We start from the raw sequence: 25,581 nt of genomic DNA on the forward strand, positions 1-25,581 counted from the left end.
CTACGCCCATGGTAGCAGAGCATGCTGGGACAGACACAGACCTGAGAGGATCAAGTCATTTGGCCTCAACAAAGCTTCATTTAAACTCAGTCTGACTTGTGTTTGACACATTTAAAACAGTGTTTGTGCCTCTCTGTGCGTATTGACTCATATATGGGTAATGTAAAGTATTAAAGAAGTTTTTTTTTACAGCTCTTTCTAGTGTTTTTAATTCATTAAAGTTATAATTATCATCAAATATGCAACGTAAAACATTCAATTTGGTTTAAATTTTGATTATAGCTCATGAAAATCCAAAATCCAGTATCACAAAATAATGTAGTGAAATATTATATTGAATATTCCCTTTTTTTTTGGATTGATCTTTGGAAATATAAAAATATTCTGAGATACAGAATTTCTAATTTCTGTGAGCTTTAGGCCATAATAATCCAAATGAGAACAAATTTAATAATTTCACAAACATAATTACACTTCTTGTGCACTAAACACAGACTGTTTGAAAGTTTAACCTGTATTTTGTCACTTTTCAGGTATAAATGTCAAAGGATTCCAGTTTCTTACATGTGACGATTTAAAACTTTTATTTGCAATATGTGACATTAAAATGAGCATCTTAAGCTTTAACATCATTCTACGCTAACAAAAATGCTAGTTTTTAAACTATTTTTCAACAATTTATAGATTAAACCACCAAGAGAACAAATGAAGCCTTTTCTTTTTTTTTGCAGTTTGTCCATTTTCACTCTGAAACAACCTTAAACACATCGTTAATGCCGCATGTTTCACCCAGAACTGTCTCCTTACTTGCATTTTCTAACCTCCTCCTGTCAAACACCTCATTAACTGCTCTTCTTCTTCTTCTTCTTCTTCTTCCTGCAGGTTTCATCTCCGACCGGCGACGCTGCAGCCGCGTGGTGCATCGACGTTTGATCAGCCTCGGTCCACAAGAAGACAGATGTGCGTTAGTTCAGCAAACATTCGACTTCAGCTTCTGCTGCCAGTGTTTTTCCTGCCACTGGGTGAATAAAGATGAAGCGCTGCCTTTATTTCATGTGTTCTGCGTTTGTTCACTTATTTATTTTGCTACAGAGAAACTGTCAAATCAAGCGGTCACAAAGCATCGAGTTCACATTTTAGGCGGTTAAGGATCAGCGAGCAGGACGATTTCAGTCACGAGTTTCATGTTTGTTGATCATTTGCATGTGGAGACGTTAGCACTATTAGTCAGATAACTGTGTTGGTTAGTGAAGCGGTTTGGCTTCAGTTTGACTTTCAGAGGTTTAAGGCCCACGGTTTGAAAGATCCCGGCTCGCTGGTCGCAATCTGGAAACAAAACCAAACATAAAACATTCACAAATCAATTAGTTCATAGATCACAGTGGATTTCCTGGGTTTTAATTTCTTTCTTTTTTTTTTGTCTTTTTCACTCTGTCAAATAGAAAACCTAAAATAAAAATGCTGCAAAGCAACAGAGCTCTTATTTTTATATTCTACATCATTACTTCATTCAGACTTCTTCCTTGTACGACTTAAAACTCGTCAATTTAACTCTTTCCGGAAAGTGCTTCATGAAGATTGAAATACTTCCTTTTAGCAGATTTTGCACTAAAAACAGATTGCGTGCCACAAAAAAGCGACTACCTTCTGCGTGAACGTGGAGCTGCAGGCCAGACAGGCTCTCTCCGGCGTCGCAGGACTGTCCAAACCAAACGGGCCGACCAGACCGGAGTCGGAGCGAGCTGCGGCCACGGCGTCCTTGATGGCGAAGAACACCGAACTGCCCAGGAAGACGGCGGGTTCTCCGATACCCTGCAGAGGCGAGCGACAGGCCGGTTAGAGTGGACAGAAAACAGGGCGGGAACAGAACCAAAATGGTGCTGGAGAGGACCTTGGAGGAGTAGATGGCGTGAGGGTTGTCGGTGTCCGGCAGCAGGTAGACGTTGAACTGAAGCGGGACGTCGCAGACCGCCGGGATCTTGTACTGAGACGGACCTCGGGTGTACAGAAGGCCAGAGGGGGAAAACTTGAGCTCCTCCAGAGTGTAGAGACCCAAACCCTGCATGAAGGCGCCTTCGATCTGACAGCAGGGGAAAGGAAAGCAATTAATGAGCAAATTCGGCAACTTTCTCTCTGGAAAGTTTTGCTTATTTCTGTGCAAAAAAAAGAAAACGTGATTCAATCCTTTTAAAAGTTTGGTAGTGGATCCTGTAATTAGCTTTAATGGGCAGAACAACACCATGAGTTTGAGAATAGAAAGGAATAGTTGTTTCACTGAGTTCCCTCGAAGGACTGCAAAATCTTACACACTGAAACCCGATTTACGGAAGCTCCTGAGGACAAAAAACACACAATCCAAACGCGCAAAGGTGACGTAATAAGGAAAAGCAGCTCCTCGTCAAACTGATTCATCACGTCGCTTCTGCAGATTTCGTCGCCGAACTAAAAGATCAAAACCTCGGTCCTCTGCAGCCACGCTCACCTGTCCGATGTCCACAGACGGGTTGACGCTCCTGCCGATGTCCAGCATGATGTCCGTCCTCAACGTCTGCGAGGAGCAAACAAAACAGAAAAAAAAAAGTTCCTTCAAATTCTGAAAACAAATCAGACTGCTGCGACGTTCAGAGCTGAAATGAAACTCTCGAGTCGGACCCTGTAGTCTCCCGTCAGACAGTCGAGCTCCACCTCGCTGCAGGAAACCCCGTACGTGAAGTAGGCGTAGGGCCGACCCTCCTTCTTCTCCCAGTCCATGTAGAGATCTGGACCCCTGAGGACAAACAGGACGACGCCGCTCACCGCTTCTGAATTCACCAACAGTTCAAACGGAGGCGAAGCAGCTTTCTGTCCTACCTGTAATATCCAGTCGACGACAAACTGATCTTCTCGAAGAACGCCGCTCTGACCTGCGTTGAAAATAAATCAAAGCACAATCTGAGCCCCGAAACCTGGAATTTGAAATACGAGCCATGTTTTTTAAAAATCTCGCCAAAATGTGACCATTTAATTCCAGTCGCTGTTAAACTGATCTTGTCCAAAAACGCTGCTCTGACCTGGTGTTCAAAACAACTTGACTAAAGAGACTCTATTTACATTTATTTAACATTTTGAATCCCACAACCCACGGGGAGGTTAGAAAGCTAAGTGAACCTTTTAGTCAGAAAACAAAGAATCAACTGATATCTGAACTACTTGTGTGACTTTCAGTCCGTAAAATTAACCAAATCTGACCCTAAAACTGTGATATTTCACCATAAATCACATTATTCTACCTCTCAGCTCGTCTCTCGGCTATAAAGAAATGGTTTGCAGGAACAAAATTTGGTACAAAACAAAAAGTCTGGCGCTTCTAGCCAGAACCATGAAGCCATTAATGTGTCAGCTGTGATGACGTTTTTTTGTATAATTCGATGATATTTCTGTCATTCTAACTGTGCACAGAAGACATTTCTGCATTCCCTCTCCTTCTTGTCATGTTTTTTTGTTTCCTCTCCTATCAAATCGTACCCAGCTCTCCCAGCATCCTTTGGGGTCTTTCTTCCTCATTGGCTCCAGCCGCTGGTACAGAATCTCACAGGCGTTCTGAGAGGAAACACCATCGGTGAGAACAGTCACAACAGCAACAATAAAGAGCTCGTTGGTTGAAAAGAGGCCGAACCTTGACCGCCATGCCGTTGGCGTCGGTGCCGTACGAAGCGGCGGACGGGCAGGTGTTGGGGACGGTGCCGGTGCTGGTTTCGCTGATGTAGATCTTCGAGGTCGGGATGTGAAGCTCCCGACTGGCAACCTAACGGCAAACACAGACACAAGCGGTGACTGATGGTGTTGTTCTGTCATTTCTTTCTAAGGAAGAAAAAAACAAAGCTCAGCGATTTACTGAAACACTGCAGTTCTTAGCAAACAAGTTCTTCTATTGGGGACTATTTTCAGCGGCGGATTGATACACATTAAATAAAATGATGATTGATGATTTAATGAATCAATTTCTTATATATTTTTCTGTTTATTTTATGATAACATTTGGTATATTTGAATTAATATGTTTTTCTTTATATTTCTGCTTTATATATTTATTTATTTCTTATTTTCTATTCATTTATTCAGTTTTTTCTGTTAGTACTTATTTTATTCTATTATTATTTTGTATATTTTATGAATTTTTTTATGCATTATATATTTTGCTTATCTCTTGATAATTTTTCTATACATTTATTCAGTTTTTTCTGTTAGTCTTTATCTTATTCTATTATTTTGTATATTTTAATCACTATTTTTTCTTTTTATTTATGCATTATATATTTTTTTACATTTTTTAAATCATTTTTCTTTATGTCTATTCAGTTTTTTCTGGTAGTTTTTATTTATTCTATTATAATTTTGCATAATTTAATTGTTATGTTTTCTTTTTATTTATGCATTACATATTTTGTTTATTATATATATATATATATATATATATTTACATTTATTCATTTATTTCTGTTTGTATTTATTACTTTTTTGTATATTTTAATTTATATGTTTTCTTTTTATTTACGCATTATATATTTTGTTTATTTTTTTATAATTTTTTTATTTATTCTTTTTTTCTGTTTCTTTATTTTATCCTATTATTATTATTTTGTTTATTTCAATATGCATCTTATTGTAGTTTTCTATTTTGTTATGTATTTATACTGTATGGTATGACACTATTTTGTTTCTCTTATTGGACTTTTATTTTTGTTTTGTCATAATATCTTTTAATTCTAATTCTATTTATTTGAATCAACTTAATATTTTACCCTCATGATAGTTTCTCTCTTGTTTCTAGTTTTGTATCTTTTATTTTTCATTTCTGTGATGTTTAGTTGATTTACTTTGTGCCATTTTTACTATTTATTATTAATAATAAAAAATAATAATTCTTTTTTTTTTTTAATGGAGGATGTTTTTTACTTGCTGGATGCTGGAATTCTCAGTGAAAAAGTGCCTCGAGCGAAGATCCTCTTGATCGAAAAGTTGTTCAACATTTGCTAATAAACTAGCATGAGAAAATGCAGCAGTGAACGTTCTGTGTGTGCCCTGTTTTTACAGAAAATGAACCTGTTTTAATGGATGGATGTATGACTTGTTGGATGTTGATGTGTTCGTCATACCTGCTGCATCTTGGTGTGGATCCCCTGACCCATCTCCGTCCCTCCGTGAGTGACCAGAACAGAACCGTCTTTGTAGATGTGGACCAGAGCTGCAGCCTTTCACACAGACAAACACAGAAGAGCATTCTTTTGAACAACGAGCTGAGTCTTTCTTCTCCAGATGCACGAGAGACCGAATGAAAGCCAACAGACCTGGTTTAAGAAGCCCTCTGCGAAGGCGATGCCGTACTTGATGGGGATGATGGACATCCCCCTCTTCTTCCAGCGGCTCTGCTGGTTAAACTGGTCGACGGCTTTGCGCCTGGAGCTGTAGTCGCATTTGAGCTTGCATTCGTCCCAGCAGCGATGCAGGTTGTCGGGGCTGAACTCGCACTTGTAGTGGGTGACCGACGGGCCCTTGTACATGTTGATCTCACGGATCTGAAGGTGTAAAAGCAGAACTCATTGCTGGGGCGTTCAGACGAAGATAAGAGCTAGACAGGGCTTCTGAAGCAGATGAATGTGGTTGGACCTCGTCTGCAGGGCGTCCCAGCACCGCCGCCACGTCGTTGACCATGTTCTCCATCAAGAAGAGGCCCTGAGGCACACCGAAGCCCCGGAAGGCGGTGTTGGAGGGCAGGTTGGTCCTGCAGGCGGCTCCATGTCCTCGCAGGTTGGGGATGTTGTAGGCGTTGTCCATGTGAAGCAGGATCTTCTCGGCGACCTGAAAAAATCCAGACGTTCAGACAAAAAAAGAAATAAAATAAAAACTTCCTGCAGCAGCGCTAAAACCTCCTCGACCTACCAGAGTGGATTCGTCCGCAGTGTTGCCGGCGTTGGCGTAGAACTCGATGTCCACCGCCACGATCCTGCCGTCCTTCATGAAGCCCACCTGAAAGCAACAGGGAGGCTCATCACAGGGTTTTAATGATTTAACAGTCGGTCTTTGCATGAATAAACACAACATACAATCTGACTTTTCTATATTTCAGTGGGTTCAAAATTCTATTATTAACTATTGCAATTGGTCTCAGAGTGTTTAAAGGTCTGTATATCCCACATGCCTCTGTTTATATTCATGTAAACCAATTAAAACAACAGCTGAGACTTTAAGGTTCTTTATTATTTTATTTAAAAGTGAATGTGTGGAAACAGAGAAGATAAAGAACAAAAAATCTGTACTTGTTTTTTAGACTTTATTATTGTTTATATTTATATATTGCTATAATAAAAATCTATACTTGATAGAATATTTACAGCGGACACGACCACACAGTGTAACCTGGGCAGCTTAATGTTTTTTTAGGTATTTGTTTTATTTTCTTCAAGTGTCTCAAGGATATTATTAGGATTCTTTTTATTTTATTCTTTATTTCAGTGGAATATTTTGCATATTTCAACAAACCCGAGAAGTGAAGGTAGAAAAATCCCTGCTCCACTGAAGTTTTTACTCCGTAACCTGCTCTGGAGACCCTCGATGCCGTGGCCGTACCTTGTATTTTGTCAGGACGGGATGCCGGCCTCCTGTGATCAACATGTCGTCGCCTCGCTCCAGGACGCAGCGGACGGCGCGATTGGTCCTAAAAAAAGACAACGATTTAAGAGCTTTCTTTTGGTCCGCGCTTGTGCTGCTGTTTCCGGGTCGTTCGTTCAGGTGCGACTTACTTCAAAGCAGCCACAGAGGTGATGGAAGCCAGGTGGCCGGTTTTGGTGACCTTGCCTCCGAAAGCTCCGCCGACTCTTTTGACGTGACAGGTGACCCTGTTGGACGAGATGCCCAACGTCTCTGCAACCGCTTCCTGCAACAACAAGCAAACAGAACCCTGACATGCTCCGATTTCAGCTCAGGTTTGTTATTAATCATTTGATCAAGAGTCTGTTGCTGTGGAAGCACACGAGTGTTTAAAGATTGAAAATGAAGCAAATCACTGACAAACTAAATGAAAAAAACAACCTGGAGGTGAGATCTGTCCCCTTTATCTCCTAATGAAGCTACAAACCAGTTAACTCACATGTCTTAAACTGCCATTTTTAAGAAAAAATTCACTCTAGAGTCACCAATTTCTAGCCTTCCTCCATAAAATGTCACGTTTAAAAAACGACTTTTGAAATTTAAAAGCATAACGAGGCAGAAATTAACAATTAAAACTTGTACTGAAGCCACCTGAGAGCTTTACTGAGCCAATAATTTAAATAATATGTGACAGAAAGAATTTATTGCATCTCAAACTTTGATTTTATAACTTGTGTGCTTTGATTTAATGTTTTAATTTTATCCTCTTTTGCAAATTCCTGACTGCTGACTTGTGCAGGTTTCAGGTAAACAAACTTGATTTGATTCGTTGTCTGACAGTTTCAAGTCCAGACAATCAGTTTTGAGGTCAGAATAAGAGTCCGGATTCACTGTTAAGAGTTTAAATCACAAGAAAAAAGACAATAATGCACCTGAATTCCAGTTGGCCACTGAGTGGAGATGTACACGTTGAACTCCATCTCCTCGCCGACAGGAACGACCAGCATGCTCTGAGTCTCCATGTAGAAATGCTCCTGGCCTCCCATCCGCATCCCGCCTGAGGGAATCCATCACAAAGAAGATACAAAAACACTCAGAGAGGATCAGTCTGTTTCCGTTTAGCTTGATTATTCAGAGGTCAAAGTGAAACCCAGACCTTCGTAGACCTGATCGACTTTTTCAAAAGCTTCCGTCACGTTTCCCTGCTCGATCCATCGCCGAGGCTCGTAGTAGGACGACTTCTCGATGGCGTCCTTCGAACAAAAGAAGAACCCGGTGAGGAGCGAACCTAAAGCTAGCGTCTGGAAACGAGCGGCTCTGAAACGCGACCCACCTCGACGGTGAAAATGGGATCCGGCAGGTCCTCGTAGCTGATCTTCACGGCCGCAGCTCCTCGCTTGGCGTGAGCCCTCGAGTCGGCGACGACGGCGCAGATTATCTGACCGACGCAAGAAACCTGCAGACAAGCAGCAGAAAACCTGACCGAGGTTGCAGAGCGAGATGCACAAGTCTGGGAGCTCATGTGTTCGTGCAAAACTGGAAATACTCTGACAAGTTTGAGGAGTGACAAAAACAAAAGCAAGAACGGCAACGTATCGGCGTATTTCGATGGATAAGCTCGGTTTTATGCACATGATGCCAACAGTGACGAAGAAATTGTGGCTCCCATTTTTAAAAAAAGCCAAAACACACTGGGAAGGAATAAATCGGATTCTACGGTTCATCCTCATGCCTTTCTGAGCTTTTTATTGCAGCTATATCTCCACAGACACTAAAGCTATTTAAATATTTATATATTTTGTTCCCGTTTTGTTTTTCCTCATTTTTCACCGAGACATAAAGTTCAGAATTTTGCATTTTTTTGTTGTTACACATTTTTCCAAATGCCAACACTGGACAATAACTACGTACTCTACATCTACATACTACAGATATTTTACAGCCGAGTCACTAATGAACTCTCGGTGGTGCTGAAAAACGAGAATTTTTCACATCTTGATAAAGTGCTACGATTTGGTTACACGTCCTGATAGAACCGTACATCACCCGTTTAGTTGAACGGCTGTCTGATAGTTAAAAAAAAAAAACAGCGATTCTTTCTGGGTTTACAGTTCCTGGGTTTGGTGATAACTTTGGTGATTTTATTTTCAGATGACACTTAGCGAGAACTCAGGAATGTCTTCTGTGACAAAGTTATAATGCTGTAAATTGCAAAATGAGAAAAAATGACTTGACTTTTTTATTTTTTTTTGACAGAAATTTAAAGAAAACAACCCGGAATCGACAAGTGCGACGTTCTTCCATGAGTAACAGAAACATAGATAGAGCTTCAAGAAAATTTGTCGTGTTTTCATGGAAATATTCGGAAACTTGGAGGAATTCTGGCTCGTAAACCGAAGACGAAACATTTCAGATTCACGTTTGGCAGTCAATCTGAGGCTCGTTTGTGCTAAAAATCTGATTTACTTGAAATGAAGCAGCGCTCGGATCGCCTAAACCAGCGGTCCCCAACCACCGGGCCGCGGACCGGTACCGGGCTGTGGGTCATTTGGTACCGGGCCGCACAGATAGAATAAAAACATTTTATTGGTTTATTTTTATTTCCAGCGGAGTCTGCAGGGTGTTTTATTTTGAAACATGACTAGCTCGTCTTCCCGTCACTTCCGTTTGTGTTTGTTTCCCGGACTGTCAGTTTTTATGCCCGGCTGCTAAACGAAGCCGTCAGTCAACAACAAACGTCTCAGGAGAGCTGCTTTGGAAAGTGGGAGAGACTTGATACTGAGACAGGAGAAAAAGTAAACATGTTAAGCAACAAAAAGTAATTTTATTTATTTATGAAACTTTTCAACAGAAAAAAAAACAATTATTATTTGTTATGTGTGTAATGACCGGTCCGTAGAAAAATTTCTTGCTTAAAACCGGTCCGTGGTGCAAAAAAGGTTGAAGATCGCTGGCCTAAACTACTCCACGAAGGTACTTTTTAGAACAAAAAAGACAAAAAAAACCTAATTGCTGCCTCAAGTACAAAACTGAAATCAATGTTGTGACTGTCGCTGTCTGCAAAACACATTCATAATTGTCCTGTTGAGGTATTTCAGCACAAAAACAAACATTTCATTGTGTATTTAAAGGTGTTGTTCCCTATTATTGGCACTCTAGTTGCGAAAATAACTGATATCTACAACACTGTTCAAACACTCTACCTCGGTCTCCGCCATCAGCTCCTCCTCGTAACCAAACATTGGGCGGAATTTCTTCCCGGGAATGTCTTTGGCTGTGACGACGTCGACGACGCCGGGGAGCTGCAGGGCCCGACTCACATCCACAGCTCTGTCGGACAAACAAAACAACGCATTCTAAACAACCAACAGTGGCTCAGAAAACTCCACAAAGGTGCCTCGTGATCCGCTTACGTGATCTTGGCGTGTGCTCGAGAGCTGGTGACGAGTCCCAGGAAGAGCTCCCCGTCGGTTTTGGGGATGTCGTCGCAGTAGATGGCCTCTCCGGTGGCGTGGCTGACGCCGGAGCGGTGCATGACGGGACGGCCCACCGGGTCCTGGGCGCTCTGGTCCTTCGGCACGGCCTGAGGAAGACGAGGACGGTGTTTTTAAACGGGAGCAATGGAGTACATGCTTCTCCTTAAATTACAGAACAACAAATCTGTCTGCCGGTACGTTTGGTAAAAATGGGAACTACTGGCAGGATTACAAAACAAAACTTTAAAGAGGTTGCAGGTCCGTAAACATCACAGATACAGTGACTTCTTTCATAGTTTCTTCTTCACTTCACATTTTTCCATCTATCACATGTAAACACACAAACACAGCTGTGAACAGATGCTTACGTCTTCTCGTCTTGAGTTTCCAATGACTCCTTTAACTCCTCCAATGAAAAACAAACATTCACTTCAGTTCTTTCATAGTTTTATTCGCGATTTTGTGGATTTAACTAAACCTGCTGGGTCAAAAATATGGTTAAATGTTCCTTTTCTACTTTAAACTCAGCATAATAATGCCACCACCGTGCTGGACTGTAGGTTTGCTGCTACTGCATCAAAAACACTCGTCAGATTGCTGTTTTAAAAGGAAATAAATCAGTGATTTTACTGCTGTTGTTTTATTTACAGTCGTGACATTATTGTACGTGTGAAAGGATGCTTGTCAAACCTACAGATTATTTAAGAAACTGCCAAAATATGGCAGCTTAGTAACGACAAAAACACATTTTTTTGGAACCACGGGTTGCTGCAGTTTGCTAAAATATCATTGCGTGTTTAGTTTCCGTTATACAGCGTACATACTCTTTAAAGTGCCTGTTCACCCAAATTAATATTAATTTAAATTGCTAATTGAAATATATTCAAATGAGTAAATGGTACAGCCTCTTATCTACAGTATTTATGCGCTAAATTTAGCAATCCTGTTGTGCACATGTGCAGAAAAAATGCTAAGAAGTTACTGTATTGATATTTCTTTTGTCTTTTATCTGATTATTTGGCAACAGAGCATCGTCATTAATTTAATATTATAGCACGTTTACTGCTTTCACAGCTGGCTTTATAGGAATCCTGACCTGGAACTCCTGCAGGCTGGGCTGGATCTCTCTGGGTAACGGCGAAATCTTCTCCGGCAGCTCATCCGTGATCACATTCTGTAAAAGTGTAAGTCAGTGGTGTGAAACTCCTGCGGGATCGACCGCGTCACACTGCGTCGCAGCAGAGAAACCACACGCGTTTTACCGTTTCTCTGAGCTTCTGCAGGACCTCCAGGTGGAACTTGAAGAGGAGGCTGAGAGTCAGGGAGCGACGAAACTCGACTTTTCCTCCGGGAGCCGACGGAGGGAGAACCAGCTCGTCCAGGAGGATGTCGTAGGCTTTGCTGAGGGTTTCGTCATCCCAAGGCCTGACGGAGGGAACCAGAGAAGATTAGATCTTTACTTCTTAGCTACGTTGAGGAAGAAGGGTGGAGAGGCAAGTGGAAGCTGGATCAACGGGAAAATAGGGAACTAGGAAACCAAAAGGAAGGGGAAAGAAAGTGACGCAAAAAGAACAACAAAGACGCAAATATTTCAATACTTTGCGACGATGGCGGCGCAGGTTTTGGCGGCGCTAACGGTGGTCGGACCCATTCCTCCGTAGTACAGACTGACATCCTGAACCACTCTGGATCCCTCCGAGAAAAACACCCTCATCCCGGTCGACACGGTGGCGAAGGACGCCTCCTTCCTCGGCGCCTGGCGGAAAGCTCGGACCAACTCCCCCTGCAGGACAGACGAGGCACTGCGCTTAGTAGTGGCGGCACTCCAGCTTTAATCATTAAACAATTTCTGCTCAGCAATGTCTGGTTTGTCTGAAAATTTCAGAGCATAAATAACGAATATTTGTAAAGATATTTGTGAAATTTTAGCTCGATATGTCAAATACTTTCCAAGAAAAAGCGTCCAATTTTGTTTTAACATTTTCATACTTCAGCTCGCCCATAATCAGACATTATTCGATCTACTTGTTTAATATTGCAGATTCTGAATCACTGACATTATGAGAATAAACAGTAAAAATTTTAGGCTTTTATCTTTAACAGTTACTGAGATGTTATAGATCAAACGTAGCATTAAATTTTAAAAAAATAAAAGTGCTTAAAGTGGGTCGACATTTAAAAAAAAAAAAAAAAAGTTCTCTCAGAAAGTATCTGACATGTCTGTCTAAAATTTTACAAATATCCAGATTTTATGCTAAAAGAGTTTCAAGCAAACCGGAGTTGGTCGAGCAGAAGGAACCGGATGATTTTATGCTGCAATAAATCAGAGAAGAAGCTTAAAGTTCAATAAAACACTCCGGTTATTATTAATTCAATTCCAGATGCCTTAATTTTTGCTTTTTTCTCATTAAAATATCACGTTTAAAATATAAAAGCAGAAGTTAGTGACTGAGAACTGCACTGAAGACCTTCGAAAGCGTCACAAAGCCGTTAATTTGAATAAATCCGACTCTGTGGTGAAACTAATCAGTGACGGTGATTTAATTCTTTAACAAATGATGGAGTCGAACAAGCTCAGAAAAAGAAAAAAAAAAGGGGGGGGGAATTTGTGCACCTTTCTGGTAAACGGGATGAAAACAGAGACGACAATCTCTTCCGGCTTCAGGACGGTTTTTCCGAACCCGATGAAGAAGTCTTGATTCAGGGGAACCTCTCGTCTTCCTCCTGCTGGGTTCAAGCAGGATTTGTTCATGTTTCTACTCAGCACAGATTGTTTTTCTCTATTTTTAATCCCACCGAGACTCACCGCTGGAAACGACGACGACTTTGCAGTTGCCGGCAGCCAAAACAGGGTTGAGGTCCGAGTTTGGATACGCGCTCACGATGTTTCCTCCAAGAGACTGAAACACAAATATCACAACTAATGATTCGCTTTTATACACAAAATTAAAAAAAAGAGGTCCGACTTTGAAACACCTGACATCCAAAGCTCATTTAATAAAGATAAAGGCTCCAAACTTATTCCTGTCTTCTTCCTTAAAAGGCTTTTAACTTTGGTTTTATGCAGAAATCTCCGATTTAACAGCCAAGAAATCAAAAAAGAAAAAAGACAAATACGTGTTCGTGAGTGCGTACATATCAGACATCTCCAGACTGTATAAGAGTCGCCATAATTTAAAAGCTTAATCAATGAAATATACAAAAATCAAGTGTTTTCGATGGAAACCCACTAAATCTTCTGCATGGTGAGAACAGTTTAAGATTTTAGCTTTAGACAGATTTTTTTTTTATGACTTCTGTCATGAGGGAACATTATGACAAAAGCAAACTTCAGCACTAAAGGTGTCTTTTGATAAATCTTTACTCACCACAGGCTCATTTTTTACTGCAACATAAAGTCCTGCAAGTTGAATTTCTTGGATTTATTGTTTTTTTTGCTTCTGTCTTGTCCGCTTTGTGGAAACACGGCCTGCGGTTCATCCGAAAACTCCCAGAACTCTTGTCACGTGACCGTAGTTCACAGCTGAGTCACTAATGACTTAAAAACTGTGACACGTAGAATAAAGTGATTCAGATGAAAGTCAGTGATTTTAAGCTTTTATTCCTTTGTGGCTGGTTTTGGAGCTTCAAAGGGATAATGTGGATACAGGCTCTGACCTGGAGATGGACCAAAAATAAATAACCGGACAGAAGTGACAAAGAAAATCCACATGATGGAGACGAACTAAAAATGGAAGTTTCCTGACAACACGTGGAAGAAATGTGCAGCTTGTTCAGCGTCTCTCTTCACCTCCTCCTCTGTGGTTGCATGTAGTTATGATGTTTGTAAATGTATTTTAGTGTGTCATACAGCACAAAAGACAAGTTCTTCCTCTTTCTAATCATGGTTGTTCTCTTTCCATAGAGCTGCAGGACGTCTTATACTGAAGTGAAAAATGAGCCAACGGTGAGTAAAACTGTGACAGGAGCAAAACACCTGCAGGAGTTCAGAGGGTTCAGGGACTCTGCATGTTTCTGCAAAATAAATAAAGGAGATTCTTGCACTACTTCAGGATCAGTTTTGGCTAACACTGAAGAAAAGGTGCTTTTTGGTTTAACAGAAACAGAAACAGGAGGTTTAAAAGGAAGAACTGCCTGAATCCACGTCAATGAAAACGACAGTGAAGCCTCCTTACAGCAACATTGCGGATCTGCTGGTTTCCCAGGTTGCCCAGCTGCTGGTTCAGGGCTCTGAACAGCTCCGTCTTCTCCTCCGGGAACCGAGGAACCAGCTTCTCCAGCAGAGAGCGAAGCTCGGACAGGCTGCAGCCGGCACCGACCCAGACGCCTGAAGAGGAGGAGGAGGGTTAACGGCAACGACAGCTGGAAAGATCTCTTATGATTAATGATAAAGCAGACACGTCGCCCACCCTGTGGCGTCTCCGAGACCTCGAACAGCTCCTTCACTCTGCTCGGAGAGATGATCAGCGGATGGAGGACGCCTTTGAACTTCATGTCTGGACCTTCGGCACAAAGAGGCCAGAGTTTCAAGTTTATCAGTCAATCAGCTCAACCTCATAAACACATGTGAAGCAGCTTATAAACCTGATTTTTACACCACTTCAATCAATCAGATAACAGCGATAAAAACGATACGAACAACAGCCCGACGACAAACATCGGGTCATAAATGAAGGACTCAATAAAACAGGTGTTGAGAAAGCGGCGTCATAAACCAGAAGCACGATAAGACAATAATAAAAAGATATAAAAGATAAAAGATTGATTAAAAAGGGACGACGTGTGTCAAACTGAGGAAAGCAAAATAAGAAGAGAAGCGATTAACGACAGCAAAAAAAGGAGTAAAATATGGAATTCAGACATGATGGTGTTAATATTGCTGCTTCATAAAGTGACGAACTTCTACAACATTATTTGCATTATATTTCTATTCACTTAAGATCAAACAGAACATAAATGACGCACTAATAAACAAAAGACTGAACCTCACTTGGGATAAATGATTTACCAGCAGCTGATAAACAGCGTGACCTGCTGATCCATCCCCCCGTCACGTTAGGACTCATTCAGAATCACCAAGAACGAACTGATGCTGCATTTGTCTCATGAACTCAACCACAAACGACAACTTAAACTTTAGCTCCAAACCAAGACAGTTTGATTTTTATGGACATGTCAGTTTGTAATTCTGATTTCGACACTCAAGCCGTGCTTTCGTTGGCACGTTTAGATGAAAGGGCATCTTCCAAAACCCTCCCCAACCATAAATCCTGCTTCACTGCTCACCTATGTTGGTGTTGCCCATCACCAGAGGAGCTGCAGGCTGTTTGCTCTTCAGCTGGACCAGCTCCTCCAGCGAGGTGGGGGACACCCAGCTCACCCTCTCCCCGTGAAAGGTGAGCGTTTCCGGGTTCGCCGTCTCGGCCATCAGCTGCGGGGGACAAAAGGGTTGTTTTCAAACCAGCCGGTAGAAAAAATGAGCTGCTTTACTTGTTGCATCCGGTGACTTACAATCAGCTCTGGAGGGAAGATCAGCTCCTGCGTCGGGTCCAACGGCAAAAAATCTTCCTCCTTGAAAAGCCGTGGCTTTTCCTGCAGGTGAGAAAGGAGAAAACGGGTATTAATAGAGAATAAAAAGAGGCAAAGAAGGTCAGTAAAAGAGAAGAAGAAAGAAATATCGATTTGTTGAATCACAAAGGGAAGAAAGAGTTGAACTCACGTCCTCGGGTTCGTCAGGGTTTCCGTTGAGGCAACAGTTGGCGCCTCCGTTAGCTTGGCAGCAGTTGGCTTCCTGTTGGCATTAATTTAAATGTTTCAGGTCTGAAATCGAAGCTGCGGCGTCGACGAATCCAGAGCTACGTTACCTGACAGAAGGTCCTGCAGCCGTCAACAATCGGTCGATATCCGGTGCAGCGACACAGATTCCCTGGAGAAACAGTAACGGCACACAGTGAGGACAGGGCTGCAGATTTATGGCCACTTTTTGAAAAGATTATCATGAGCTGCAATTATCATTTTAATAGTCAAGCTGCTCTACATTCGTGTTGGTACGTGTTGAGCTTCTTTGTGCTTAAAAACATTCAGTGTGGTCGGTTTTGTTCTCCTAAAAAGACAAATCAGGAAAGCTTTTATTCTGAAACCTAACCATTGTCTCGGCTAACTGCGCTAAAGTAGGCGTTAGAACAACTTCCACATACTTTTACTGAAATCCTAATAATGACAGTAAAACGTGAAGTAATCTGCGTCCTATTCAATCAGCCATGAGAAGTGACAGACAGCCAGGAGCAGTGATTCCTCTGCTGAGCTTCTCACATTTCACTTCCTCCTTCCTGTTCAGCCACAACATTAAAACCACCAACAGGTCGTCACGTGTTCAACGTTCACGTAAACACAACTACTAAACCCCAGCAGGGAATTGCATAACACCACGACCCAAAAACTTCTAAGGTGCAACTCGAGGAGCACGACCAAGAGCCCAAGGCGTTGACTCTGATTTTTAACATTCTGATTCTTTTGTTGATTTATTATAAATCTTCTGGATTTGACAAAACCTGCTTGGTCAAAAATACACATAAAGCAATGCTAATATTTGGTTAAATGTGTCTTTCTATTATAACAGCCGCAGAGCATGATGCTGCCACCGCCGTGCTCGACGCTAGGTTGGGCGCTCTTGGAGTTAAAGGGCTCAAATTCTCTCATTTAAACATATTTCTGGTCAAACAGCTGACCACAGAACTTTCCTCCAGAAGGCCTTTTTTTTTTTTTAGGGTCGACGTGATCGGCAGCAAATTTCGTTTCGAGCCAGAAGGTGGAGGAAGAGCTTATTTATACTGGCTCAGAGGAGTCAATCGTAATCGCTCAGAAGAACCCAAGAGGCCAAGAACATCTGACAAAAACTACTTTCTACATAGAGATGCTTGGCCTTTACAAGTGGATGTAAACTTTTGTTTACGACGAGGACGCCTTCCAGAGCGGCACCAAGGTGGACCAGCACAACACTGCACGAGCGGTTTTAAGGTTCTGGCTGATCGGTTCGCATCCTAAGCATCAGACAACATCCAAATCAGAGCAAACAAACCAGCCAGGGCCTGCGTGATGTCGTCCATGCTCGGTTGCGGTTTGTTCCTCAGCAGAGCGTACACGGACATCACCATCCCCGGAGTGCAGAAGCCACACTGGGATCCATGAGCCTTCGCGATTCGCTCCTGAAAGCACAACATTGAAGCAGTCGGGTTGTGTTTTCGGTTGATACGTCCATAACAGGCCCCTTTAGTCAGCAAATTAATCAAAGTCTTACACAATTAAGTTAATGCTGCAAAGTTGGTTAACTTCACCGTTCTGACTGAAAAGTTGGGTCGAGTTCTTCTAAAGCCGGGAGGCTGGAATGGCAGAACGTCTTCACATCTTAACCTCTTTTATTTGACGCCTCCAAGTTTACAACAACCACAAAAAACCACAATAAAAATGGGTTTTCACCATCTGGCACGCTGGTGTTCACAGCTTGCTCCAACAAGTAGCTCATTACCCAAAACCTGAATCACTGAAATCAGCATTTTTAGCAACTTGGAAGCTGCAAATGCGTGAAAGTAGAAGCTTACTGGATCATTTCATTTATAAAGCTCAAATATGGACCCATGAAAAGAAGCGTGGCAGCCAGCAACGACACAGATGTTCAGATTTTAGCTCGTTTTTAAAGAAAAATATGAATTAAAATGTCCTAAACTTTCATGGATATAAATAAATTAAGCACAGCATGCATTGAAATGTAACGGTACGAGTGTCTTCTTTTAATTAATTTGTGATGTTTGCATGAGAAGCCAGAAGATCAATGATCCAAAACCGCCGCTGCAGACGAGCTTTCAGATGACTTCTCGTGTGTTTTTGTTGCACTTCCAGAAAAGGAAGCGTTTTGTCGGCGAGACGGCTTTTTTGCTGACTCATAGCTCCGGGACAAAGGTTCAGTTTCTGGCAGTCGTTTGGCTCTCTGACCTTGTTTTAATCAGATTATTGCTATTTATACACACACCTGTGTGCAAAATGAATCAGGAAAAACTCACGTTGACGCACGACAGGAAGAGAAACCTTTGTGATTTTTTAATATATAAATATGAAAAATTGTGGATTTTTGGCACAAATGGTTAAAAAAAATGGGAGGAAGAGTTCTAATGTGATTATTTAACCATCAAGAATGAGATAAAAGGTGTTCTTCAAATGTTAAAAATGTTCAAATGTTATCAAAGAGACATAAAAAATAAGAAAAAGTAGTAAAATCTATTAATAACGAACAACTGGGAGAGAAACTCTGAGCTGGATGTCCAGATTCAAGCTGTTGCATCGTTGTTTTCCTGGAAACTCAGCTTTATTTTTAATAAATTTTATCATATGAAAGTCTAGAGAGGGTCAAAAAGTGTTCAATTAAAATTTTCATTCAACTCTTATTTAAATTCTCTGCTACGGAGGCCACGTTTATAATTTAATTTAAGATGCAGACACACAATAACAACTCATTTAATAGAATTTAAGTTAACGGATGCAAATGAAATAAAATAAGAAGAACCTGAAGTGTGAACGTGATAAAAAAATGCGTCTGAGTTTAGATTTCTGTGCAGGTTGCAGGTCAAAGCGGGTCACTGTGTTTGACAAGTGTTTGACAGCAGCAGCCGTTCAAATGAACAACACCCGGAGCGGCTGAGGGCGCTCCTCGGCGACTCGGCACCGACCTGAACCGGGTGGATCCTGGTCTTGGTGCTGCCGACTCCCTCCACCGTGGTGACGGCGGCACCGTGCAGCTGGCAGAGCGGCAGCAGGCAGGCGTTGGCCGAGAAGTGTCTGACGGCGGCGTGAAGGAAACTAGAGAGTAAAAAGAAACGCCAAAACCACACAACAGGAGGAGAGATTGAACTCTGACAGTGTTAAATCTGACACATCGGAGCCCTTGTTTTAGTTTTGTTTTCCATTTATCGATCAGATACGTCACTATTGTGTGAAGCAGGAGGAATACTTCGGTGTCAGACGCCACATTTCTTATTTAAAACTGTACAAATCTGACACCTGCAGCAAACCAAACAGCTGGAAAATCTGTCGACGTATCTGCAGGTACGTACAGCTGAAGCCAGGAGTTCGACGAAACTTCTCCTGTTTCAGGTCAGTCAGGATCACCAAAGTTATTTCTATGTGCTCAACAAATTACTTCCTTCAGAGTCAGAAGTTTACACACACTAAGATTACTTATTAATAATCTCTATAATTAAAAACAACTGAACAGCCGAAGACATGGAAAAGCTGAAAACAATCCTCCGTTTCTGCTTCTAAACCGTCAGCGTGTTTCGGCTCGTTTGTGATCGATTATCTGCTCCTCAGCGACGAACACAAACAGATGTCGTGCTGGTTCGTTGCCACGACATTCAGCTGCGAATGCTCAGAGCTCCTAACCGGCCAACATCCCTCGTTTCCGGAAAAATATGTGAAATTATTTGGGGTTTTTTTTGGGGGGGGGAATTTAACCAACCAACCAACACGGCTGAAAATCCATTTTCTGGCCTATTTTAGCAAACGTTTACCAACAAATGATTTAAAAAAAGGCTCATATTAAAGCCTGCGTGTGGCTCTGAAGCAGCAGCGTCTGGTCACATCCCAGCAGCATGAAGGATACGTGAAGGTCTTGGTCGCGGGCTGGTAGCGCGACACCATCACCGTGCACGCGCCGCAGCCTCCACCGCCACAGCCGGACTTGGTTCCAGTTAACCTCACTGGGGGAGAAAACAGTCAAGGACGAGCGTTTGTTTGTTGCTGAGAACATGACAATGAACTCTCGGGTTTGCAGCCGATCTGAAGGATACGCTTCTCCCGGAGGAAGGGCAGCAGCATCGTCTCGGGATCCGCATGGTCCTCCGTCACCTGATGGGACACGAATCAACACTGAGGCCGAGACGGAAAACAACGCCACCGCTTCCGATGGATTAAAACACACAAAGCGGCTTTGTTTCCTTACTCTGCGGCTACAGCTACAGTCGTCCTCTAATCCATTAAAGAAAAGGAAAAACTCACAACAGTCACTCAAATAAGTAGAAACAGAAAAAAGTAATAATAAATAAAAATTTGCTAAATCATACTGTAGTGAAATAAGACATTGGTTTTGGATTGTGGTTAAAAAATAAAATTTTAAAAAAAGAAAAAAAAATTGTCCAATTAGAGCAGAAGTCTGACTGAGAGTTACAGAAAACACCTGATGGCTCAAACATTAGTTTACGGTCACATCATGCTTGTTTTTTTTATTTATTTATTTTTAATATATTTCTGTTGAACCACAATTCAAAAGCACCGTCACGATTTTCTTTACATTTTTATTTATTATTACTTTTGTCAATTTCAACTTATTTCAGTGACGGGGTTCTTTTCAGTCGCAGTTTTTTTTTTGTTTTCATTTTCTTGAGTCTGTTCTGAGTCACTTCCTGTCGCCGTTTCAGGATGTTTTCTGCTGTTTTCTGTCATTTTAACCTGCTGTTGTCGGTTGTTTTTCAGTCACTGTCAGTGTCATTTGCCGTTTTGTGTCTGTTTCAGCTGTTTTTATTCATTATTAATTGTTTTAAAAAAACAAAACAAACTGTCCCGGACGAATCAGAGGCCTTTGCTGATGAGCAGTGAAACCAGAACATCTGTCCACAGGTGCAGACGTCTGACTGAGAGTTACAGGAACACCTGATGGCAGTGATTGGCTCAAACAGTTCAACTAAATATGAGTCTACGGTCCCATCATGCTTGTTTGTTTTTTGTTTTGTTTGTAATATTTCTGTTAAACCACAATTCAAAAGCAACGTCATGATTTTCATAAAATTTTTATTTATTACTTTTGTCAATTTCAGCTTATTTCAGTGACTAAAGCTGTTTTCTTCCTTCTTTAATGGGAGGCTGTGAATGCGTTTGAGGACGACTGTACACTCAGAATTGTCAGACTTACTGGCAAAATGTGCAAATTTTCAGCTGTTTCTTAATAAACAACTCAAACAAGAGCCCTTTAAAAGCCCAACACAGCTAATATTACAGGTGGTTTCTATAAATTCAACCCAATGTGCTGTTTTAATGACGCCTGCTCTCTCTAAACACTCAGTCGAGCTCCGTTCTGCTGCTTCGACCTGCTGCAGGCGCCTTCTTCAGCTCTTCAGGCCAGACGAGCATGCTGACCGCTCCGGTACCTTCCAGGACTTCTTCTGAAGCCAGAAGCTTCAGCTGCCTCACAGACGTTTGCCCCTCCGGTTTGCTGGTCTGAATCCATCTCGGCTCCCAGAAGGCATCATCATTGTTCCTCCTCCAGACATACCGCCGGGCCGCTGGCCCAAGAAGTGTTTGTGTCGTCGCTCCACACAACAGAACCCCCAAACTTCTGTGGCCCATTTATACGGTTCTGAGCGTACTGGAGGCGACTTTCCTCGTGCTTTTGGGGTCAGTGGGGGTGTTGGTTTGGAGCATAGAGACCTTCAGCGGTTAGTGAGTAGACGCTGGAACCTGCAGGAGTTTTGGAGTCACTCGATGGTTTCTGGTCTCCTTCGTCCAGATCGTCCAGCCGCTGCTTCTTTAACTTTGAACTTGATATTTCCAGCAGTACCTCTGGGAACATTTAGCACCTCTGCTAGGTTTTTTCCATGTAAACTTTTGGGACAATTTTCTTGACTCAACCATATTTCAAAAGCGGCGTCTTGAATCTGGAGAAACCACCTGTTGAGCTTTTTAAACTGTTCTTGTTTGAGTTGTTGATTAAAAACAAAACAGCTGAAAGTTTGTGCATTTTGCAAATAAACCTGATTTGCGTGGATCATTTTAAGTGCACGTATCGTGTTAATTAATTTTGCAGTTGAATTGCGAGGCGACGTTTTGTTCTCGTTGTGCTTCTTCTCACGAATAAATAAATCTTCATCTGACTCGTGGCAGTAATTCAGTCCACCGTACTGGACTGTATCGGCTCAGTTATAAAGGAATAAAACAGAAATAATTCAAATCTGATCATCACGATGCTCACACAGGGCTGTAATGTACCAGGAGATCTGCAGGAAACGACCAAACTCACATTTAATATCTGAGAAACAAACCAACGGATGACAGAAAACTGGATCCATATTAGTTGGAATTTCATTTTCATGTAATTTTCCATTTAAAAAAAGCCACTTATCATGACTTCTTATCAAAAACACAAGAGATGCAGGAAGTTTACAACCTTAAAATACTAGATAACATCGTATGACCTTCACAGGGAATAGCCTCACGATATAAAAGTATTAGAGCAAGTATTACATAGTCATTATTTTTAGGTTAACATGAAGTGCTAGTACACTAGTAAAATCTAAACATTAACATTAATAAATTTTAATTTCTGGCTTTTCTTGTAGATTTAAGGTTTTAAAAAAGGCATAAAACTGAGTGAGCTGGTAGCAAACTGGATCTATAAGAGGTCAAAGTTTATTTTTATATAATTTAACGAAGACAAAAGCAGCTTTTTATGACTCTTGAACTAAAACTACCCGTGATGCAGCAAGTTTACAACCATACAACACTAAACTATATAGTTTTATATATAAAAGTATGATTTTTTGTGAGCTGTTTATATGTGTTAATATCTGAACTTTATTTTCATGCACGCTGGTTTCTTCGCTTAAAATGGCTTCTCAAAGCTTCATAATAAAGCGCCAGTACCCTTGTAAAATCTAAATATTATGGTAAACATTAAAAACTGACCCATGTTCAACAACACTGGCTGTTTGTTGGTTTAGGATTTTAAAAATACATCAAAATTTCCTCTGATGGTGCGATTTGGTTGCAGACCGGATCCATGTTAGTTCAAACTCTAAACAAAAGCCAAAAAACTTAACAAATATAATAAGTTTAGAGCCTTAAAACACTACAATGGCTGCTATTGTAGATTCAGGATTTTAAAAAAATGCATTAAACTTTCTCAGATTGAACGTAGAAGCTCAGAAAGTGTTTAACAGTTGTTGTTTTCGGCTGTAAACACAATCACAAGTTATAAATTTCACACTCGGGTCCGTTGGGATTCTCCCTGGTCGAGCCATTCTTCTGTCAGATGGCGTGAAATGGATTCAGATCGGTTTAAACTTTCTGTATCTGATGAATTTCATGATTAAAAGCTGCTTTTAATGACTTCCCACTAAAAATAAAGCGTGATAGCGACATTTTCTGACCTAAAAATGCTTTATCATGTAATTCTAACTTGATATAGAATGGCATATAAAAGTGTCCGCTGTTTATATAATAATAAAACATTAACTTTATTATAGTGCAGGTTGGTTTAGTATCTTGTTTTTGATGCCTGTAAATCAGCAAAATCAAAACATAATTAACATTCACGGCTCAGCGACCTGCTCAGCGCATTAGTGTGGATTTTAAACAATATATAAACCTGTAAACTGTAAAAGTGTTTAAAGGTGTTTTTGTTCGGCTGGAAACTCAATAACAAGTCACTGATTTGTCACTGCGGGTCAGTTGGGCTCCTGTCTGGTCAGCAGCCAATCAGCGCTCATCTGTCACCAAATCTGACGGGCACCAAATTAACCGCAACACCGGCCGCATTTTTTCACTTGACGCCTCTTTTAAGATTAATTTAACTCATTTCTAATCCTCTAAATCGACGTAACTTTGTGCTACGAGGCCGAACAGAATTTTGATCAGCGATGTCGTGGTTTAAAAAAAAAAAAAAAGCCACCTGAATTTTGAAAACTCTCATTTCCTGCAGACGTTAGCTTTAAAAAAACCCCGCAGCTAGCAGCTAAAAGTCGCTAAACTGCTAATTTGAGGATTGAAAGGTTATTTATTTGTTTTTACCTTTTTCCCGTTGATAAAGAAGCATAAAGTGTCTCCCCGTTTGCCTGCAGACATCTTTCAAGTGCGACTCACGCAGCAGTGAACAAGAGAGTAAAGTCTGCGCGAATACATAGCGCTGCTATGGAGACTTTCAAAATAAAAGACTTCCGCTTCTGTTTATAAAGGAGCTGCAAGTGTTCACATGTAAAACGAAGTCTTTGTTTTAGAAATTTGGGTTGTGAATTAGTTAATTTGCACAATTTTAATATTTCTCAGGCATAAAAAGATGTCACGACTTCAGTATTTCACACTAAAAAGTGAATATGTATCTAATAAATAATATAAACAAAGTTAAAAATGAGTTAGAAATCGAAATTAAACATTTGCATGTGCAGGTAAATTTGCATAATAAACAAAATTGCATGGTTTTATTTTGTATTTCAATGTAGGGTAAATTTGTGGAAAAAAATCATGATTAACTTAATATTTAAATGTTTATATTAAATAATATTTTAGGATTTTAACCTTAATGTTAAATTCACATAATTTAAAATAATAAATAATTATTTATCCTAGTATGTTGACTTGTCAGGTCATTTTTATTTATTTTTAAATAATTAATATTGTAGAAGTAAAAGTGAATTTTAATAATATAGAATTTTAGATGGTCTTGACCTTAACATGTAAACTACTGATTTGTATATAGATAACATTACACCTCTCTTAACTTTAATATTTAAATGAGAAAGGTCATTTTTAGATAAATTACATTGCAGCATCTTCAGAAATTAAATTAGTCGAATGTATCTGTATGTCTTAAACGTGACATTTAAACTTGGGAAGCACTTTACTGTTTTCTGTGCTATAAGAGTGACAGACTTCGCTTAATTTTATGCAATTACTCACATTCTCTTCTAAAATTGTGTTTAATATATCATGTTTATAACAATATAAAGCATTTTATTATATTAAATATCACATAATAAATAAAGTTTCCCAAAGAAGTGACAGTTCAAGTTGTAAATTCCACAATCTGGGCTCTGAGGTTACCTAGTCAGGCAGAAAATATAAATTAAAAAATGCTTGTTTACTCATTTTAACTGAGTTAAACAAAGCTGCTTTAATTTGAAATACAGCAGCACCGGGTTTCCTGTCTGACACTGCTGCTTGACTCTAACTTGCTGCCTGCGCATGCCCAGAAACGCCTCCTTTAACCTTAGGTGACCTGTGGACCTGAACATGTCCTACTTCACAGAGACGTGGTCTGAACAGGTAAAGTCCTCCAGAGGAGACACATGAGCAGCGATGTTCAGTGAAACGTCCACACGGCTGCAGCTGCTTCACTCTGCATCCTGTTAAATAGCAATAATTAGAAATGGGTGTAATTAGTTAATATTTAGCCTGAACTCTGATCAGCTGTTAAACATCAGTCTGGGACAGAGTTCACTGATTGACACATGACATGTTTAGTTACTTATCAGCTTACAGTTACATCAGTGTTGCTATTTTGCTCATAAAAAAACACAATTTAACTTTATTTACAGGTAATTAATTAGAGTTTGATGCCACTTATCACAACAGAGGGAATTAATGTCAACAGCAAATCACTATAAATATAAAAATATGGATTTTAATGGCCACTTTAATCACATTTATCCTACATATCTGT

General features: G+C 40.6%; 1 protein-coding gene across 1 annotated transcript; it reads right to left on the reverse strand.

Annotated features, from left to right (window-relative positions):
* Positions 1-560: 560 nt before the first annotated feature.
* Positions 561-23,987, reverse strand: aox6 (aldehyde oxidase 6). The gene is made up of 35 exons (XM_008300346.1): positions 23,934-23,987; positions 19,943-20,000; positions 19,756-19,852; positions 18,824-18,932; positions 17,182-17,308; positions 15,968-16,029; positions 15,823-15,894; positions 15,615-15,695; positions 15,390-15,534; positions 14,513-14,605; positions 14,279-14,430; positions 12,910-13,003; positions 12,718-12,827; positions 11,702-11,886; positions 11,366-11,528; positions 11,200-11,277; positions 10,041-10,210; positions 9,831-9,957; positions 7,961-8,083; positions 7,784-7,880; positions 7,560-7,684; positions 6,780-6,913; positions 6,607-6,694; positions 5,920-6,006; positions 5,647-5,838; positions 5,328-5,555; positions 5,136-5,231; positions 3,656-3,784; positions 3,505-3,579; positions 2,851-2,903; positions 2,653-2,767; positions 2,483-2,548; positions 1,892-2,080; positions 1,645-1,812; positions 561-1,326 (listed from the first exon to the last, which is right to left on the reverse strand). The coding sequence occupies exons 1-35, from the start codon at positions 23,985-23,987 to the stop codon at positions 1,276-1,278; spliced, it is 3,993 nt and encodes a 1,330-aa protein (XP_008298568.1). The 3' UTR covers positions 561-1,275.
* Between the last annotated feature and the right edge of the window lie 1,594 nt (positions 23,988-25,581).

Source organism: Stegastes partitus, unplaced genomic scaffold (genome assembly GCF_000690725.1).
Source record: "Stegastes partitus isolate 25-593 unplaced genomic scaffold, Stegastes_partitus-1.0.2 Scaffold1528, whole genome shotgun sequence".
Taxonomy (NCBI): domain Eukaryota; kingdom Metazoa; phylum Chordata; class Actinopteri; family Pomacentridae; genus Stegastes; species Stegastes partitus.

Bases quoted from the DNA above. Each gene is read 5' to 3' on its own strand.
- aox6 (XM_008300346.1), bottom strand. From the start codon at position 23,987: ATGTCTGCAGGCAAACGGGGAGACACTTTATGCTTCTTTATCAACGGG. The intron at 11,887-12,717 runs GTGCACAAATTC...TCTGTCCTGCAG, and splicing joins TCATCCCGTTTACCAGAAAG to GGGGAGTTGGTCCGAGCTTT. The intron at 1,327-1,644 runs GTAGTCGCTTTT...TTTTGTTTCCAG, and splicing joins GCTCCACGTTCACGCAGAAG to ATTGCGACCAGCGAGCCGGG.